Here is a 20,619-nt window from a genome sequence, read left to right as displayed (position 1 = left end):
CTCAAAGCAGCGCTATAGAATGAAGTGGGAGTCAGAGTCGCTTCTGCGGTGCCTTGCTTTAACACCAACACTGGGGGTCATTCGAAGCCAAACGTCTTTGCTATTAGTAGCAATAAACATAACTACTAATTGCCATTAATTGAACCCAAGTGGGTAAAGCTTTTTACATAAATAAGTGTGTCAGACGATGATATTAGAGACGACATTGTGCAGGGATGCCCGCTTGGCAGTTGTCTTTCCAGCACATGGAAAGGGGGGGGGGGGGGGGGGGGAAGAGAGAGGCAGCGAACTGTTAGAAAAGCATCCAAAAGGACGAAGATAAAGAGGAGAAAAGAAAAGCCGGTGTTATCGGCATTCCTCGAATGCCTCGCCTAATGCCCAGCGACAACAAGCCCTCGCTCTGAAATGAACAGTATTTCTCTGCGCTCATTCAGCGGGCGCGGCCGCCCGTATCTGCACCACTTAATAACCTTCTGTGGTCTTAAACGCTGAGCCGGGGCCCAGCGGCCGCCGCCCCGCTGGGCGGCCAGTGTCGCGTCCCGGGGGTTGTTGGTTTAAAGCCCCAACGCCAGCCTGATGTGCGTCGGGCGGGAGGTGATCAAAGCCCCCCGGGGCCGGCGCCTCTGCGCTGGCGGCCGTGGATTCTGGGCGCATTACTGGACCGAGGTCCCGGCCAGTGGGCCCCGCAGCGGCACACACTGATGCTGAGCAAACCGCCCATTGTGTCGCAAAGCCCGCTCTGCACACAAGGTCAAATCCAGCCTTTGGTGACGGCAGCGGGGAGGGATGTATCCTTGGGCATACGCGGCGCACGGACGTGGAAACTTCAAGAACGCTACAAACACAATGTCGGAGCCAGTGCCGTGCAGAGCAGGAAGAGCAGCAGTTACAAAACATCGGAACGTGAAAGGCCTCGGGCACTTTGGTTGGGCGCTTGCACCTTTTGTCTCTTTATATAACTGCAGTCTGCACTCGTGTTATTCTTTGTGCGTCTGTGCGTGTGTGGGTTGAGGGATCGATCACGCGACAGCAACTGTCATATCATGAAGCACGTTTAAAAAAAAAAAACACCACAAGTTATTTGTTCAACAACAAAGACACCAAACCTGAATTCCCGCCATGACTTACAAAAGTTAGGACGTGAATTCATGCTTTGGGCGTCAGCAGCAGTGAACAGCTACAACTACTGTAAGACACAGTAAGCAGTGAGCAGTTGAACCTGCCCACATTCTCCCCACAGTATATCCAGCGTCGCTATCCTAATGGAGGGCTGCTACAGGCCAGGCTGGCTGACTGGGGTCAGGCCAGGTGGCCAGTGTTATTACAGAGTGTAATATCTATGTTTGACCAGCCAGGCTACAGGGATTTCATTGAACGGCCCGCCGGTCGATCGGACGGAGGGCGGAAAGAAGAGGAAGAGGGGGCATAAACACTAGTAATGAAGAGGCCGCAGTCAGAGGTTAAAGCAGCATCAGAGGAACAACAAACTAACGGCCACCCTGAAGAGGGCGAGGGGGAGGGCCCGAAGAGCCAGGAAAGACTGGGGTGCGACGGTGGAGGGCCCACCTGGCAGCGGAGAACATGACCTCACCACGGAGAAATAACACCATCATCAACACAGCCAATTAACAGATAAGCGCAGTCGGTCATGTCTCTCTCCATATAACATTACGTTGGAGTGTCCGAACCTGGTTTTAGAAAGCGAGATGGACGAGACTAGCTTGATTTTGGTTAAACAATATCAAAGTAGATAGATTGACTTGCATTGTATTCTACTACACACCTTGAGCAAGGCCCCGTGAAAAACTCAAGCACTGTTGAGATGTTGGCTCCATCCAATTCCCTGCGTGCGACTGAGCTGTGCAATGCTGCCCCCTGTCTGCCTTGAAACCCATTTCACTAATTACTATAATGGGCGATTGGATTCTGACCAAGCCGCTATCATTTAATTTAGACCTTGTCAGTTCAGATGAAATAAAGGGATATGGTTGGAATATGATAAAAGAGGCAAGGCACAACCCCAACACTGTAGAGTTCTGGGTGTATGTCCTTAATTTCACTGTGAACCAGATGGTCCTCCACTATAGTGCAAGGCATCAAGTGAGCGCCAAACAGAGGACTGATAGCTATAAAAAATAAATTAACTTTAAATCTTGGTATTCAAATACACTGAGCGAGGGGGGTTGTGTTCCGTCCTCCTGTTGCTAAGGCGCAGATGAAGAGAGAATAAGTTGGTTTCTCCGGCACAGAAGAGCTAGGCTGGCAGCGATCAGTCGCCACAGAGCAATACTCTTCGCAGCAACATTAATGATCCAATCACTGTAAATGCCAAGTGCCTGTAATCCCTCGCTGGAAGGGAATCAAAGCGAAGAAAAGGTTGCCGTTAAACAGTCTCAAGCTCTCTCTCTCATTTTCTGTCTTCCCTGTGCACCAGATGCCATTCATTCATCCCTCTCTTCATCCACCCTTCTTTCTTTCATCCCGCTCTGTTGTCCCTGTGCTTGTGCGTTGGGTGCTTCTGTGTCACCCAGCTGCGTGGAGAAGGGACGGGACCCGCTTCCCGGGCCTCCGGGGCAGCAGAGTGAGCGAAATCCCCAGGACAACTGGTCTGGTCACGGACGGCCCGGACCCAGCGGCCACCCCTATTCTACCCTCCTCTTCCCTGGCAAACATTTGCTCTGCAGCTTAGCCCGCGCACTAGCCAGCAACGTACCCCCGCACTCTTGTCTGGGAATGCCAATCACAGTCTACACTACACAGCCCTGGGCTCTGGAGAAACACATAGAGGGAGAGAGGGAGGGAGAGAAAGAGAGAGAAGAAAACAGGGATGAGGAGTTGGGTGCTGGGCGTTGGGGGAGGGTGTGGGTGTGGGTGACAGTTCCCTGGGAGCCACAAGGCAAAGCCAGAGCCTTTGGCAAAGACAAACAATAAGACAGGACTCTATCCCTATTGATATGCACATGCAGGGACCATCGACTGGTCCTCAGCTAAGACAAAGGGGAGCCGGGCGAGAGAAAGGTGCTCTGTAGCAGGGACCATATGTGTCCGTGAGGAGACACAGTATGGACAGAGAAAGGGTGTCGGGCCGGCTGAAAATGATGTAACTTCTTTGTCGCACTTCAATGAGAGAAATACAGCCTTCCGATTGTTTGCGTCGTTGTGAACACGTATTCCAGACAAACACACAAGTCTTTTGTCTATGTCAAGTATGACCCAAAGCAAATTTGCAAAAAAATAAGAAGATTGCTCTTAACTATAACCATTTTTCATTGCCCTGCACCTGTAGTTCTCCGCCCCTAGTTTTTGAACCTATTCACCGGCCTCTGGATGGTGTGTACACTCGCTGTAATGACATATTATGTCCCCACACATTCCAATATTCAGAGGAGGGAGAAAACAGCCAGTCCTCTAAAGAGTAAATAGAAAGAGAGTATGGTCAACAGAGGGAGACCAGAGTGCAGGTCTTTGCAGGTTAAAGTTCTGGGCCTCCTCCTCACCGCGGGGGGCCTCGCTATGCCTAAAGACAAGCATGCGTAAGGAAAAGGACCACGACAACAGGGCCCGTTTGAGCCCGCATTGTCCCCTTCCCCAGTGCTTACGGCCCCCGACGGGCCCCCCACCAAGCCGGCGGCCCTCTGCTCCTTTCTGTGGCCCTGGTTCCCCCCTCCCACGCCACAGGGACCACTCCCCAGTGTTTGTAATCCCAGCAGAAACACTTAAGGTTCACAGTGGGCGCTCATCAGAACCATCTGCCTAAGAAGAGAGAGGCAGAGCGGGAGGCAGGGGAGACAGAGTGATGGGAGGGACAGCGCGGTGGAAGGATTGAAGCGGGGACTAGCACAGAGAAGAGAGAGGGCAGAGGAGGTGGGCTTTAACACACTGGCTGCACTAATCTGTTCAATTAGCATCGTTACAAGCGCTGCTAGGAGCCTGGTTATTACCGCTGCGATGGTCACTAGAGCCAGGCACAGGCCCGGGCGGTCGTACGCAGGGATGGGGGATGAAAGCCTCAAGGCCCAGAACAGAATCCTACTGCGGGTGAATCAGAGGTTCTGAGCCTTGACATGCACCGATCGTCAATGACGGGAAGATAAGGTATGGCAAAATAGCCAAGCCAAGTCAAAGAATACTTTGTAATAGCTATATTATTGACGACCAGGTTAAACGGGTCAGTGTTTGTGACCGCATACGGTTTGCGCCTCCCCTAACCTGAGGTAGCAGGCCCATGAATACTAAACGACGTATGCTCTCACAAGAAGGGTAGAGCAAGAAGAAAGACCTTATGATGCAATCTGGCCAGGGGAAACAGTACACAATGTCCCGTGAGAATGTGATAAAGACGTGCTGTATTTCACAACTGTTAAATAAAGAAGGGTGTGCGCCGGACTGAGCTCACAAAAGGAAGCACACAAACACAACTCAAGATACTCCTCGCTAAGCAGTGAGGAGGAGCGGGAGTGAGTTTACCCTTCAGCCCCAGTAAGAGGGCTTCAGAAGTGACAGTAATATTAGAGAGGACAGGAAGCGAGGCAGTGGACTCCTCACTGGGCCCTGCATGAATAACCATGAATATTTCATTCGCCTTCAAATCCACGGTTTAGTTTTAGATGGAGGAAATGAACGGACCCTTGTGTCCTCACCCCCCACATATGCCCAGATCAAACAGGATTCAGTCATTTAGTCCAGGGTCCCAGACCACGGGGAGAGTCGCAGGCGGGCGGGCAGGGGGGGGGGGGAGAAAGCAAAGCGGGGAGAAAAAGACTGGAGTGTACCAGACCACAGCTGTGAGAGTAATTATGTGTTCGGAAATTTGATCATTTGTGCTGAATAATGAATGGGAGGCTTGAGATAGTCTAGCAATGTCTCGCAAATAGAAGGAAAGCTGCATTATGGGCGGCCGCACTGCTGTCGAGGCTTTTCTCTGCCAAAAAATGAAACATGGATGAAAAATGGATTATCCAATTAAAATGCAATTAAAAAATGATAGAAGTAAATATTATTTAAAAACTGAATGATTTTAACCTTGCGAATTAGAGGGAGTGGGGCAAAAACTGTTTTGTCTATTTGCATAAACAAAAAGGGAAACAATGAGATGGATATGAGTAAGACATTGTGATTAGCAGAGGAAATTATATTTCACTGGGAAAGTCTTTATTCCTTATTGGTTGTACCAGCATCTGCAGTACCTCACTATATTTGGAAGGCAGCTCAAAGCAGAAGGAAGCTAAAACAGTGACACAGAAATATCCCTGATCTGTCTCGTACATTTAATGCAGTCAAACCTTGAGTTGGATTGATAGTGGTTCTAGTGAAACATTTCCAAAAGTCCAAAGGTGTATATTTTTACACTGATTTGTGCAACTTCGTAGTTTGTCATTTGAATCTCTTTTTTTTGTTTTACAAAGTTGAACTAATTTCATGCAAAGCATGCAATCGTCATTGTGCATTCAGTGTGTGTGTGTGTGTGCACGGGCAATGCTGACCTCCTGTATAGTTCTGGTGCCGGGGAAGTTGAGGCTGTACTCCTTCTGGGTCTCCCGATGACTGATGACCAGCAGATAGTTCTGGTTTAATGAGTCTGGGAGAGCACTGCAAAGTGGGACAAAGAGACAAGGAAGAGAAAAACGAATGAGGGGAGAAAAGCAGCAGGGGGTCCCAGGTTTGATATCACACGGTGTGTGCGTGCGTGTGTGTGCACGCTTGTGTGCACGCTTGTGTGTGTGTGTGTGTGTGTGTGTGTGTGTGTGTGTGTGTGTGTGTGTGTGTGTGTGCGCGCGCGTGTGTGTGTGTTTGTGCGTGTGCGCGCGTGCGTGCGCGCACGGAGAGAGTGGGGGATGAAGAAGGCATTCAGAGAAGAAAAAGAAGAGACAAAAGAAGGAAAAAAAACATGTTCACTAACAGCACTGTTGTCAAGAGAGGAAGCAAGCTAGGACAAGTCAGCCAGCGGTAGCCTGCTGAGCGGTTGTACGTGGACGGGGAGGGGGGCCGGATGTCTAGCTAGTCTAGCTGCAGCGTGGCTCCTCCAGGGGCTGGACAGCTACTATGCTGGCTGTGCCCTGACAGGCCCGCATAGTGCTACTGTACCCCCAGCACAGCAGGCAGCCTCAGCCAGGGCCACCTGCACGTTGACAGCAGGGAAGGCCAGGTTATTAGACCAGGTTACTATGGCAATGGAGTCACAGTGCTTCCTGTAGGATGGTCGCAAACAACATTGCATTTAAAGGGCACGGGTGGAAATGGTGTGCTTTCCCAACAATACTATATATCTGTATTTTGCTTTTTTTTTTTTTTTTTACCAAAAACAGTTGCAATCAATTATTTTAAGATGCATGCCATTAATGAGCAGACATAGGTTAGGTATTTAGGTTCACGAACATTACTGTATGAACCCAGAACCTTAGTAAGACAAAAACCCTAACCACTGCACTATCAGCCCCATCAATACTTTATTAGACCTGGAAACACTGCTCACCCTTTAAAACAACCCATTATACCCAAGACACACAACATAGTAAACATAATGTACAGCATTTTTTTTTTTTTTTTTTTACAATTTGGGGTCCATCAGAACTATGGGACTGGAACAAAACCATGTCCAGTAAACCACAAGGTTCTTGAGGGCCAGTTATTGAGTTACAAGGGCCTGGAATTGGGTTGAAAACCACAGGTACACCTCATTAGTGGGCAAGAAATAGAATTGACAGAGAAGATGGCTATTGACACTTGCGCTTCCCATATTTATACGTAAGAGAGAGACAGAGACAGAGACAGAGAGAGCGAGATGTGAGGGATCAACTTTTGGAAGCTTCATTTACAATAAGCTGTGAGGTTAAGTAGCATTTTGAGCAAACGCTGGGACTGTGAGTGTGAATATCAATGCGAGGCTTAGGGGCCAAGGCGGCCACTTAATCAGGGCTCAACACCGAGGGAAAAGAGGAAGAGGAGAGAGAGCGGGATGGACAAGGGAATTAATATGTAGCGCACACATTAATTATGCAATCACCGCCTTAATCTGCGCAGATCTGGACAAGCTTATGTTAACAGAAGCTCAAATTTACTGTAATGACAGCATATTTACATTGACTAAAACTACGAAATCAATATGTAAATGTAATGTTTGTTGTAGCTAACCGAGGGAAGATTGGAAATGTGTGGAGTGGGAAGTGGCTGCATATGTAATAGGGCTGAGCATAAGGGTGCGATGGTGTGTGTGTGTGTGTGTGTGTGTGTGTGTGTGTGTGTGTGTGTGTGTGTGTGTGTGTGTGTGTGTGTGTGTGTGTGTGTGTGTGTGTGTGTGTGTGTGTGTACTCATAAATAAGGATCCGGTTAATATCACGATGATTTGTTTGGACACAGTCCCGCGCTGCTGCTGGCAGACAAATAAACAAATAAACAAGTAAACAGCCAAGCGCAGAGTGAAGTAAGTAGAAAGAAATAAGGACTACAGATATAACCGAGACTAGGCTGGATGGTAGAAAAAAATAATGAAATGTTACTCTGTATTATTTGAAATATTCCACCTGAGATATACCATCCAAACCAGACTCGCTGCTCTTTCGTTGGGTAATCAACAACCATGCAACAAACACACCACAACAGAACTACAACTGGTAAAAGAAAATGACAACCCTAGTAGTCTAAGTCTTCACAAACAGGAGTAAAAAAAATATATATATATATATACATGTATATATATTTATCCCTTAGCACCGTGACTTTTCTCCCCCAATAGCAAGTGCTGTCTATCTTGTGATGGTAGCAGGACCCCTCCATTGTGTTGACGTGTGTGTGTGTGTGTGTGTGTGTGTGTGTGTGTGTGTGTGTGTGTGTGTGTGTGTGTGTGTGTGTGTGTGTGGCCCTCTATCCCTTCTCCCTCTCTCTGGACATGCAGAGGCATCTGGGTTGGCCTGCCGCCTCTCTGGGGCTCCTTGACACAACATAAGGTGGATGGGAGGAAAATGTGACTTAACTTTGAGGACGCGAGAAATCGAGAGGTGTTTTTTCTTTTTTTCTTTCTCGCAACGGGACCAAAGTGAAGCTAAACAGATTGGTTTGGTTCTGAGGTAAAGCCCACCGTCTCCGCTGTGGGTCCCTACGGCACAGAGCAGACTCTAGACCTTATTAAACCAGCACCGTGTCTCTCACACACACACACACACACACACACACACACACACACACACACACACACACACACACACACACACACACACACACACACACTTTATCAACAACTCTATCCACCCACAGGGGGGGAAAAAAAAAAGAAAAAAAAAAACATCCTCCAAATGGTTTAATGGCGACTCGATCCACTCGCCCTTGGTCGAAGCTCATCGGGAGGGAGGGAGGGAGGACACGGGCAGCCGGGCGGACGCACGCTCCCCTTACCTTCTCCATATCTTACAGCCACAACAAAACAGGCGGACGCGAAACCGCTCCGGTTCCGCTCCTTTCTGTGCCGCCATGGTCGCGCTCTCGGGCCGGTCACCATGCTAGCTGTCGGAGGCTCTCCATCGCTGTGGCGCTAGCCTGCGAGGACGCCGGCTAGCTGAAGCACCCGTATCAGTTACAAAATAGCTGGCTAGGAGGTGAAGTGGAGGAGGAAGGGGGGGGGGGGGGGGGGGGGGTAAAGGAGCAAGGCTAGCATGGCCCAGGAAACAAACAGCTCACGGCTAATGAATCCATTCTTTTGGTCATTTTTGAATTTCCATGAAAACTCAAATAACCTTTGAAAAGCAAACACGCCGACGGATGGCAACCGGAGGGGGGGGGGGTGGGAGATAAATGAAGATGCAAAAAGGACAGCCATTAAAATATTCATCAGGGCATCATCATTTATGCAGGGGATTAGCTCCTCCTCAGCCACCTCTTGTGCTCACAGGCATTCAGTCAACAGGGCCGTGGAGAGAGACCCTTAAGAAGAGGAGGCTTTTAACAATGCAGCCGCACTGCACTCCTGCCCCACAGACACAAGCTTCAGGAAATAATGATCCCATTTGTGGTTTCTTTCAGCATCTATAGTGGGAAATTAACCTTGTTTTGAAAACAAACATGAAAGTTATGAATTACTTGTATGCATTTTGATGAAATGTGTATTTGTATTTTATTTTTAGGTATGTTTTTTATTTGTATATATTGCAGCACTACTGCTTATTCATATCATTACCCGCACACAGGTTTGCTGTGTTTGGTAAGTTTAGTGCATATTAACATGCAAACCATCTCCCTGATTGCAAAAGGCAGGGACACGCACACACCTGTGTGTTTTGGAGCATGCAAAAGAACTGGGAAGTTTATTTTTACTGCAGACTAACAGCTTGCCTGCTCCCACTACAGGGGGCCGCTCCAGACTGCACTGTGATCTGCCACCTATCATCTCACAGCAGCTAGAATGACAAAAGGGTCACTGAACTCCCGCAGGCACACACACACAAAAACACACACACACACACACACACACCAAAATGGTTGACACAGAATAATGAGATTTTAACACCAAAAAATGATATCTATGACACTTGGGCACTGCTAAAAAGACACAGCGGTGACGCAAGGGGGGTGAGAATGGGGGCGAGTGAAGAGAGAGCAAGACAAGCCATCAACTGCCAGGAAAATATACCCAACACATCGGGTGACTTGCAGGGAAAGCTGGAAATGATTGTCAAATCATAACTCTTTTCTGCTCTTCCCGGGTGGTAACTTGTGTAAATGCTGACAAATTAAACTGTTCTGCTCAGATTGCTGATGGTTTAACTGGCGATAGAAGAAGTGCTTGTTTCCAAATGGATGCGGCCCTAAACATGTTCATCATATTAATGGGTGGGAATGTTATTGCCTGGATTCTGAAAGGATGCCTAGGTGAATGGATTTTGACATGGATAAATAGTTAGTACAACATGATCAAATGGTACATTTCCATTTGTTCATGGCTCAATAAAGGCGGCACTAAATGCAAGGACAGATAACATAGCCAGCTACTATTTTCGTACCCCAGCTTGTGTTTTGAGAACAGTTTGGGTTTTAAATGCACTTTATTTATGTTACGCTTGTGAATCCCTGTGTCCTTTGTCTTTGAATGATGATGATACTCTTACAAACTATTTGTGTAGAACCCATCTTGCTTCACTTTCCCATAAACAAAAAAAACTAAGTTCTCAATGAATGAAAGTAAGAATAAGTCCTGTAAGAAAACGTTACTATATTAAAAAGCCACTAAAGCGCTTCAGTAATAAAAGGCAGAGGTAGGTTTTATCTTCATGTCTCTCGGGGTCCCTCCAGGACGGTTAGTTTCTCCCTCAGTAGAAGAGACTGAGGACCACCACCATGGACGAAGGGTCTCCAGACAAAAGGATACAACATTTTAAATGTCTGCCAAACATAACCGATTGCAAACACATGCATCCAGAAAAGAGATAAAAAAGATTATAAAACAACAGCGTTGCCATCAGATACTCCTGTGCTAAGACTCATTCATTTAAAAAAAAAAGGAGGGTGGAGTGGGTTTGACATCTCCAAGATAAAAGTGGAACAGAATTAGGAGCTAATGGTGGTCCCTATTAGGGGAAGGGGTAGGGTTACCTTTACCTAGACCACTGATGAGAGAAAGAGCACACGTCGCCCCACCACCTGTCACCGGATTACAACACCGCTGCATCCGTGTGTCCAGTGGTCGTGACATTTCCGATGGAAAGGTTGCTAATATCGGCACCGGTTCAGCGAGGCCAGCCTGCTGACCCGCGGCGCGAGGCAGACTGGATTAATGGGGCTTCTCTCTACACGCCGATGTGGTCACTAGATACGGCGATCAGCAGCTTATGGTATATTGGAAAATTAATGAAAGGGATGCGGTGTGGAGGTGGTGGGGCGGTACACAAGCTGCAATACACTCGAATGAAAGGAAGCTTTTGCTGAGGGACAATATCAGGTGGAAGATATATTGGGAGGCAGTAGGAAATTACTATTTACATAACAGGCAGTTTGCGGCAGTAGCCTTTTCCTTCAAAATGTCACAATGGAACCGAGAGAAAGGCATGCGCTCCGGTGGGTCAAAGGTTAATATAATCTTAATATTCAAATGGAGATAGAATTCAGAGAATGTCACTTTTGTAGATTGTCTCGGCTCACATTTGACTCCATAACGGTGCTTGGTGGAATTAGAGCCCACCAAGCACTGTGGAATGTATGGAGATAGGGCGCCACCTGGTGTTCACAGTCAGTTGCTTCACCAGCACTACCTCTAGCTTGGAGGTTGTATTCATTGGTCAAGTGCTTTTTTCCCCTCCTTTGTGTTTTCCTAGTTTTGGTTGAATGTGTGTTTGTGAGGCACCGCCATGGCTGTTAAAAAAAAAATCTGAAATAAACACTAATACACAAAAATGTTTTTTGAGAAAAAGAAGGAAAGAATAGATGGGGAGAGAGAGAAGGGGTTTCAGGAGAGCCATGGGCTGGGTACCTGTTCTGGCTGGTGCTGGCAGTGGGGGCAATATCTGGTGTCAGGACATAGAGGCTGTTGTTCTTGGGCAGGTGTAAACTTCTCAGGACCGTCTGGACAATGACACACATAGAAATATATTTATATACACACATAAAATACACACTAACCATGCAAACTTATCCACAACACTATTACGATGCAAAAAACAATGTCACAGACACGCCCGAGAAATATAATAATCGTGCAGTGTACTGCCCCATGACAGGATCAATACGAGTTTAAACAAAGCTCCAAAGCAATGAGGTTAGAAAAGTATGACACGACGTATAGAACACAGTGTTACAAGTGTGGTTGCAAAGCAAGACACACTATTGTTGTTCTGTGTCCTATTTTTATTCTTCCACCTCATTTTCGGGACCTCTCTTCTCCTACAGTTTTTGAGGTATTAACCCCAGACTAATGGCAAAAAATGTGGGTGCACTATTCAGCAAGTACACTATTCCTAAGAGAGTAACAGTATTGTATGTTTTTTTTATATACATGGAAAGTGAATGTAGCCAAAACGCTAAAGTCAACACCAAACATCTGAGAGTGCTCAAATTTGGTAAGTAGATCTCAAAAATGTCTTGGTACTGCTTTAACTACAGGGGCCGCTATAACTTGAATTCAAACCTAAACACCCAACACGTTTGCTAAAACATTTTGTACCTTGCCATCAGGGGCTTAATGGACATGCTGAGACATATTTTTGCCTCAATGGCCAATAACGTCCCTCAAAGTATTGAAAAACCATTGGAATTGAAAATGACACAAAATGTGGTACACATGCACTTTTATATTTCCTGATAAAAGGGATTTTTTTCTTTTGTTAATAATGGCAGAGCCAAGGCCAAATATGATTTTGCAAATGAGACGCCATTATTTAAGCAATGTCAAGTCCACTTCACAGTAGGCCAAGGATTTCAAACTTGGTCAGCACTTTAAGTACATCCCCCTAATGTAATTTGGAAAGTTTGGTGTAAATAGCTAAAACAAAAACCACAAGGCTGATTTAAAGTGGCCCAGGGACCTGAAACATGGCTTGCCTGCTCCTTAGCCTCACTAGCATTAGCATGTTGGCATACTCACGGAAAAGCTCAAAAGAATTTTCATTTTCTAATGGCATTCTTTTAACGGTGGATGACTCGTGACACCCTCAGTGAAGTCATACAGACAAAACAATGATTAAAGCTTTGAGGACACCATCATTTACCAACCATCTTCCATATTCACTCGAACATCCCATAACTCACGCTGTCTGGTACGTCTCCACTCTTCCATCCCTTCAGCTGCATTTTGGACACTGGAACCCCCAGCTCTGTCACAAGGATGTGTTTGATTTCCCCTGGAGAGCAGAGGACAGTTACTTTCACTTCTCCACTAGATGGCAGTGTGCGATCAGGTTATGCAGGTAACAATGCTGCTAAATGGATCCCTCCAATCCAACATCGCGATTCATAATTCTCGCTCCTATGAGTGTGTTTGTGTTTTGGGGGCCATTTCTATGTCTGTATATTACAGGGAAGCATACATACCAACTGTGCTCGCCTCTTCCACCACCACCTCGGTGGTCCGCTGCCGGTACTCCACCCTGAAGTTGAGCATCCGTGGCTGGCGCTCAACGATGTGTCGGGAAGACTGGAGGATGGGGCAGAAGGCGGAGCCTGAAGCGGAAGAGGATGGAGGAGAGGAGGACGAGGACGTCGAAGGGGGGTTGGGGGTCGGGCCTACCGCCGCCGCCGCCTCGGCTGCTTCTGATTGGTTGAGGGGTCCGTATAGGTTGGCTTGACTCGCCTCGCTGGCAAAGCTACTGCTGGGGGACAAAAGGTTCAGAGATGTAGAGGTTCAGGATCACCTACTGCCAAAAGGGTCACTGTGATATTCTAGACACAAACATAGAAGTGATACCATGAGTGTTGTAAGGGGATTAACCGTACATGATATCAAATTAATATTATTGTCAAATAAGACATTATAATAATGACATGAAGTTCTATAAACGTTCACAAAGATGTCAATCAAGGGCGCGAACCCTCCAGTGTTCCTGCAGTGTTCGGAGAGTTTGAGAGCTTAGAAGCCCTGAAGCCCTTTGAGAATGTAACTGTAAAGATGTCATTCAAATCTTGGTGGGCAATGTGCCGTTGAAATGTTATGAGTGATCAGGATTGTGTAAACGATTGTTGGAAGAAGGCTGCTCAAAGTGTCCTTTGTGACGACAACGTGCGGTGGGCTGGGCTGGCTCAAGAGATCCTGCATGCTCTTTCACCACAGTTGGCTCTGGAAACACTAACGGCCGCCGAGTCGACCGTTGGTGCCGTCTAGCCTTGCTGATCTCTGGCCTACATCTAGAGGGCACTGCTGTCCTCAGAAGCTCGAGAGGCAGTCCATGCACAACTCTGGCCACCACCGAATGTAACTGTCATCACCACAGGACAGTGCTTTTACAGTGTATTCAGCGTTTTTAATAACTGTCAATAATATTTATCTGTTATCTAGGATGTGGCTTGGAATAATGACCAAAAGGGGAGGAGGGAGACACTGCATTTCAAATTGAAATCAGGCCTCAAGCTGCAGCTGGCTCAAGTTCAGGTCACGTCATCAGAGGTTGTTTACTGGGCAATGCCAATCCCTCCAAATCCGTGCCAGCCACTTAGTAAAGTAGTTGGCTGCTGTTCCCCCAGCCAGCCAGGCTCTTTTCATAACAATGTATGCCTTAAGAAACATCTACCAACTTCTCATGGGCCAAGGGCCTAAAACCTGCACAGGATTACATGTGTGCGCGCTCCCAAACATGCACGCAAATGAGGCAGTATAACAGAACCTGAGAGCAGCTCCGCTCAGAGAATCTGACCGTTGACTGGGAGAGAAAAGCCCAATAGTGCTCACAGAAGCCCCTTTCTCTTTGGAAGCGGTTTACAACTCTACTGTTGGCCGAAGGGGGTAGTGGTGCAGTTTCAATGTTTCTTTGCCTTTTTTGTGGCAAATCACTTCTTTTTTTTTTTACTTAGCCAGCATTAGCTTTGGAGAATAAGCACAGGACAAACAAACTACAAAAAAGCTAATAAGATTTCCATTTCGATGTTTGAGTGAAACAAAGAATATACATTTATAATTCTGCAGAAACCAAGTAGGGTTATTCTTTGTTAATAAATGTTGGGTCTCACAGGAAATAGCATTGCTACCGGTTATCCTCAGAGTTATCTTTTAATCTGAAAGTGCAGGTCAACACATTGAAGAACACACTTTCAGTCTTAACCAAAGATTTTGACCTTTTTAGTTTCTTGCCTTGATGCTAAGGTAATTGTGCGGTTGAGTGCTAAAGGCAACTACTTAATGACCAGTTTACCTGACCCTCTCCCAACTAAATCATACATAATGAACTGACATATGCACCCATCCCTGTGACCAGTGTTACCCCTACATGCATCCAGCAGTGGCACAGCTGGATGCATGGATTTCTTACGCCACTGCAATCAGTTATGCAAAATAAATCGAAATAGAAATGATGTTTGCTGAAAAGCAATTTCATTATTGAAAAAATATATATCATGGGTGCCCCTTATACACCCCACTAAATTGTTACATTGTCATTATACATTCATTATATTTTCGAGAAATATTGTGTAAAATTATTAACAGAAAAAAAACTGCTGATGCATGATGTGTTGATGCAAACGCATGATGACACTTCTGTGGCATTAGCTTATGAATGGCTTTAGACAAAATGTAGGAAGAATGTAAGTATGTAGTAAAATAAAAAGTGACTTTATCATGAAAAGTAATTGATAAAAGTTGATTGGGTAGAACAGTAGAAGCAGCTGTATTATAAAACCAAGAAGATTGGAGGGCTTTCTATACCATTGTTTGAGATAAATTATTTTGGACTGCACCAGAGCCCCACTGGAATCAGTGATCACACTAAAACCTGTGATCAGGCTGATGATGTGCATGTGCTGATAAGCAAATGTGCAAAATACATTACATCAGCATTATGCATGCGCACATCAAAATAGCTGACCTCCCGCACACCTCAGGAAAACAATCTCAGGAAACCCTCCTGTGACTAATCTTGCACCTCTCAGTACCCAAATGACAATACTGGAACACATGTTCAACCTGAACAGCATACAAACATGCATACAAAAAATATGTAGGCACTAGGCAGGAAAGTGTTTATAAAAACAGTTGAACTTCTCAGTATTGGGGGTGCAGCTCAGTGTATTCATGAGAATTAAACGGTTATGAAACTGAAAGCACAACTGCGGCAACAAAAGGACTTTCCAGTTTAGAAACGGTTAAGTCTTTACAGAAGGTTTTCATCTCTCAATCATATTTCAACAGCTTTGTCTTTAAACGTTTCAATATTTATTGGCAATGTTAATGGCAATGGTGCAAAATCGTGGTTGGCAATTTGGTGACAAAATTAACAGATTATTTGTTCATTTTAAACCAATTATTCAAAAGCCAAATAGCCCTTACCCTATTGACTGACCATAAATAGCTGTAACATACAACTAGGATGCATGCTGATAGTAATGAGTAGTGATGAGGCTTGTACTTAAACCCAATCTGTGGATACTTAGGGTTTTCTTCTGACATACACTTGGGCTGCAGCTGTGGTTACTGCTGCAGCTTCTGATAATTCAACCCATACAACCACTTTGACAAACCCGTTTTTTTTTCCAGCGATAACGGAGGAGGGAGGCAGAGGAAATAAACAAACCTGTCTGTAGGTTTCTTAGGGAGAAACATTTTAGGGTGCAATCAACCACAAGGTTCTAAGAATGTAACTCATGGGCGAAACCTTGCATGCAATGGCTTTTGAATGCAATGGCGTTTGAACTTTTGCCAGCATCTTTGGACACAGAAATAAGTACACAAAGATTTATGCTGAGTTTGTCCCTTCTGCTGTGTTGTATGTTCTGTGTATTTGGTGAAAAGTCTTGGGCTGCAGCTGTGGTTACTGCTGCAGCTTCTGATAATTCAACCCATACAACCACTTTGACAAACCCGTTTTTTTTTCCAGCGATAACGGAGGAGGGAGGCAGAGGAAATAAACAAACCTGTCTGTAGGTTTCTTAGGGAGAAACATTTTAGGGTGAAATCAACCACAAGGTTCTAAGAATGTAACTCATGGGCGAAACCTTGCATGCAATGGCTTTTGAATGCAATGGCGTTTGAACTTTTGCCAGCATCTTTGGACACAGAAATAAGTACACAAAGATTTATGCTGAGTTTGTCCCTTCTGCTGTGTTGTATGTTCTGTGTATTTGGTGAAAAGTCACTTATTGTGAATGTGAGTTACCTTTGTAAGATCCCGTTCTCCTGTGGTATCACTCCATTGATTGCTGCCTAAGAGAAGAGTAAAAAAGAATCATAGGTGAATGACAATGAGAGAATAAAAATAGGTCAATAAAACAATACAGGTAGGAAAAAAAAAAGCGGCCTGGATATACATTTGTGTGCATGCACATGTCAACTATATAACTTATACCTATACTAACAAAACTCAGCTGGGACGTGGGTGGTTTGACTACATGTCCCCAGTATAAATGGCAGATGCCAGGTGTGCCATGGAGGAATGAAAAAGAACGTACCACTAAATCCCAGTTGTTGAGCTCAAGTAGAGCGATTGCCTCAGCAATGTCGATTCCAGTGCAAGCCTGTGTGGAAAGAAGGATGAAATGAAAACGAAGCAGGGCAAGGTACAAAACATGCATATGTATATGTATATTCTAAACCAGAGCATATTAAATATGCTTGTGTTACCCAACAGGCATTAGTCGCAGTAGCAGTAGCAGAACTATCCTCTTTGCTCCTTGCTCAAATTAGTAAAACAAGTTGTATATCATAGGCTCAGCTCAGACAATCTCAGATATTTTGGTATCATCAAAACAACACTAACATCCTTTTCTAGAAAACGATTAACACGTTCATATAGATTGTTGCAGCTGTTGCATTGTTGTTTGTTATAAAACATTTAGACCCCATTCAGATCCCAGACTGGACTTAATTGGAGTATCTATGACAATGAAGCAAAATGATGTCTAATTTGAGCCAGCCAGACACATACAATGGAAACAATATATGCAATACAAGACGTCAGCGGTATACAACCACAGACATAGTTGTGTCAATGGTATAGAATACCTAAGATATTGGTCAATGGCATAGAAAATCTATTTTAGAAAGTATGAGGTTTAGGTCTATAAGTCTTACCAAATGAGATATGGAGTAATTACCAATTGATTAACATGTTTTATACATCAAAACAAGTCAACATACAGTAAGATGTTCTTCCTTGGGCCAAAGACTGCCAGAGATAATAGACATTCAATCCATTTAAAACATTGGATAACAACAGCCATTGTTTATGTTGTTTACATGCTTGTATTCCGTAGGTATAATGTATTGTGGATTGTTTTACGTCCGTTACAATTGCATTTTGGCCCTACGCAAGATATAAAAATGATGTAGTCTGTTCGAAATGGTTATGATCGGTTATTGTGTTAAACATGATTATAAAAGGGGGGACTGGTAAAGGTTGGTTCACATAATAATAATAAATGATCTGATTCTGTAGCCTACATCCCAGTAATATTCCAGTAATGTAAACAACGTCTTTTAGAAAACGATATACTTGTTGTACATTCTGCCAATCGTTGTCTGGAATTGTCGCGGGCCTGTACCTTCATAGCCTCAGTGTTGTATATCCACATTATACGCACTTTGTTGTTATAACAGTTAGTACATAGCACTCATAACATTGTATATTAACATACGATCTAAACCATTTTAACATGAAGAAATTCGACAAGGATGACAATGCCCTGCTTTTGACGTGATACCATCCTGGCAATCCAGAACAAAACACTTTAGCTCAGCAAGAGCCAATGTGTTTGTGTGGATGGCGGTGTGGATAGTTGCACATCGTGAAACTACGATCCTTAGAAATGTATCTACAAACAGCCCCATTACAACGGGTTGTTTTTCATTCTAAAGCATGCATCTTGTGTATGTCTGGCTAGCTTCATGGACAACAAGCTGGCTATCTGCTCTGCTAGCTAAAAAGAATGTCACACAAACTTTCATCCATGGCAACAGAAATCCATGGAAAGAGCCTAAAGCAAGTCTAGCTGGGGGCTATGCCATCCACAGCATGTCACACAGACGGCTGTCGTTGTCCTTCGGCTGCGACCAGACACAGTTCGGGCTAACCTATGTGGCTGTACACAGTACACTTGTCAACGGGCTAAGTGCAGCAGGTTTATGTTTGGGTTAGCAGACTGTCAACTCGCTAGCTCCCCTGTTAGCCACGGTGAGCGCTAGGCAGTGTTTACGCCGTGAATCAGCTGATGGTTGTTGTTGTCACTCGGGCATTAGCACAATAGCAGATAACAGGTTTGTAAGTTGCATTCGTTTGAGGGCGAGGTAAATGAAGGGACATGTAGAAACACACCTGAAAGTCAGCCAGAATCATTTCTCTATCCATGTTGCTATCGCCGCTATCGGAGGCCATGGCAATGACTGGCTAAAAGCAATTCTTCTCCTTGCGATCCCCGCTTTCTTGCTTCTCGAAAGGTGACGGACTATTCACAAAATCCTTCTCCCAAGCGTGCCAACGTTTGGGAACTTAACAAATCTCAAGTGCGTCACTTCATCAAGCTCCAAAAGCATCCAAAAATCACATATGAGTAAACTACAAAGATCACGTATCTCCTATCATTATTCTCGCAACTATCCCATTGCTTTGCTTTACGGCAAACGTAAAGTCGGACTATTGCGGGAAAATGTCATAACATAAACTTGGATTTTCGTGCATTAACCATTCGCATCATTGTGATTATTCTGTTTAACGGTAATATGTTAATGCTGGAACAAATAAAATGTGTTTATGAGCCCTCTATATATCAAACAATTACTGAGTTGATATAGTTATAGGATAGGCTACACCTTGCCGCGCTGTTCAATGTGTGCATCAATGTGTTAAAGTATTTTTCCACCAGCTGACCAGCTACAAAGACGCAAAGTTAACCAAACTCTGACTGTACAACAAAATGTAATGTCCTACCTAAGGGCAGTTGGACAAAACTGTGTCCAACTGCACATTGAACACATTGTGTTCACATTGTGTGTGTGTGTGTGTGTGTGTGTGTGTGTGTGTGTGTGTGTGTGTGTGTGTGTGTGTGTGTGTGTGTGTGTGTGTGTGTGTGTGTGCGTGTGTGTGTGTCTGTGTGTGATCAATATAATGACAGAACACATGTTAATGTCCCATATTTGAATAGCCCAGCCAGAATGTGAATGGATCTATTTATTGATCTGTCAACTGCCTGCACCAAGGTGTGCACATGTTCTCACATGGTAGGCACAAGGTACATCACAAGATTGGTGGGTATGCAGGTTATTTATTAGAATGAAGTCCCTGTTTACCTTATTAATATATAGTGACATGTATGAGTAGCTATATTTATCATACTTGTAAAGGCTATTGCTATTCTAAAGGGAAGAGTTAGCGTTGTAATAGTTTTTGCTTTGCGTTAACAACATGTAAGTTACACGTTGGTAAGATATTTTGGACCTAGAATGATTTTTGAGGGATTATTCACACAGTGCAACACTACGGCTGAATCTGACAGTAATGTAGGATGTTGAATTGTGCAAAGCAGTTGACCACTGCTTAGCAATGGTGGTTAGTTGCAATAAGAGGGCCCATATACAATTATACAACGATAATTATGATAATTATACAACATTTCATAATGAAATAACCTCACATAGTTCAGTCTAACATTGTTAAACAACATACACAGGCCAAGTCCCCAAGGCAGAGGATACATGAGCGTCCTCTCGACATATACTTGTCCAACACGAGGGGGCGGTATTGTTTACAGGGTTTAACCTAGCTGTTTTTTTGGACGACAGAACAAAAATACGTAGTTATTGAGCATTTTGGCTTAAATTACGTTGGGTCTTATATTACGTTGCATCGCTAACAAATATCTGCCCTTAGACTCGAATATTAAACCACATACTACGGCCTACTGCGTTGCATACCCTATTCCTCTGCAGGCTGCATCCCCACGGCTGCGACGTTGCACTGTTGTCCCGCCCTTCATCTTTTCTTTTTTTTATACAATCTGAGTTTC

General features: G+C 44.8%; 1 protein-coding gene across 2 annotated transcripts in view; it reads right to left on the bottom strand.

Moving 5' to 3' along the window:
* faf1 (Fas (TNFRSF6) associated factor 1) overlaps window positions 1-19,215 on the bottom strand; it is a 58,623-nt gene extending 39,408 nt beyond the window's left edge. The window contains exons 1-7 of one of the 2 annotated variants that reach the window (XM_084472642.1): window positions 18,933-19,215; window positions 17,071-17,136; window positions 16,779-16,825; window positions 13,009-13,286; window positions 12,727-12,818; window positions 11,453-11,544; window positions 5,484-5,589 (exon numbers count right to left, since the gene is read on the bottom strand). In XM_084472642.1, the coding sequence (XP_084328768.1) occupies window positions 5,484-5,589; window positions 11,453-11,544; window positions 12,727-12,818; window positions 13,009-13,286; window positions 16,779-16,825; window positions 17,071-17,136; window positions 18,933-18,992 (741 nt within the window). In that variant the 5' untranslated portion in view covers window positions 18,993-19,215. The remainder of the gene's footprint in view (window positions 1-5,483; window positions 5,590-11,452; window positions 11,545-12,726; window positions 12,819-13,008; window positions 13,287-16,778; window positions 16,826-17,070; window positions 17,137-18,932) is intronic. The other variant, XM_084472643.1, reaches the window with a different exon arrangement.
* Between the last annotated feature and the right edge of the window lie 1,404 nt (window positions 19,216-20,619).

The sequence above is a fragment of the Micromesistius poutassou genome (assembly GCF_964030765.1).
Source record: "Micromesistius poutassou genome assembly, chromosome: 9".
NCBI classification, from domain to species: Eukaryota; Metazoa; Chordata; class Actinopteri; order Gadiformes; family Gadidae; genus Micromesistius; species Micromesistius poutassou.
This window is presented reverse-complemented; position numbering and strand designations above follow the sequence as displayed.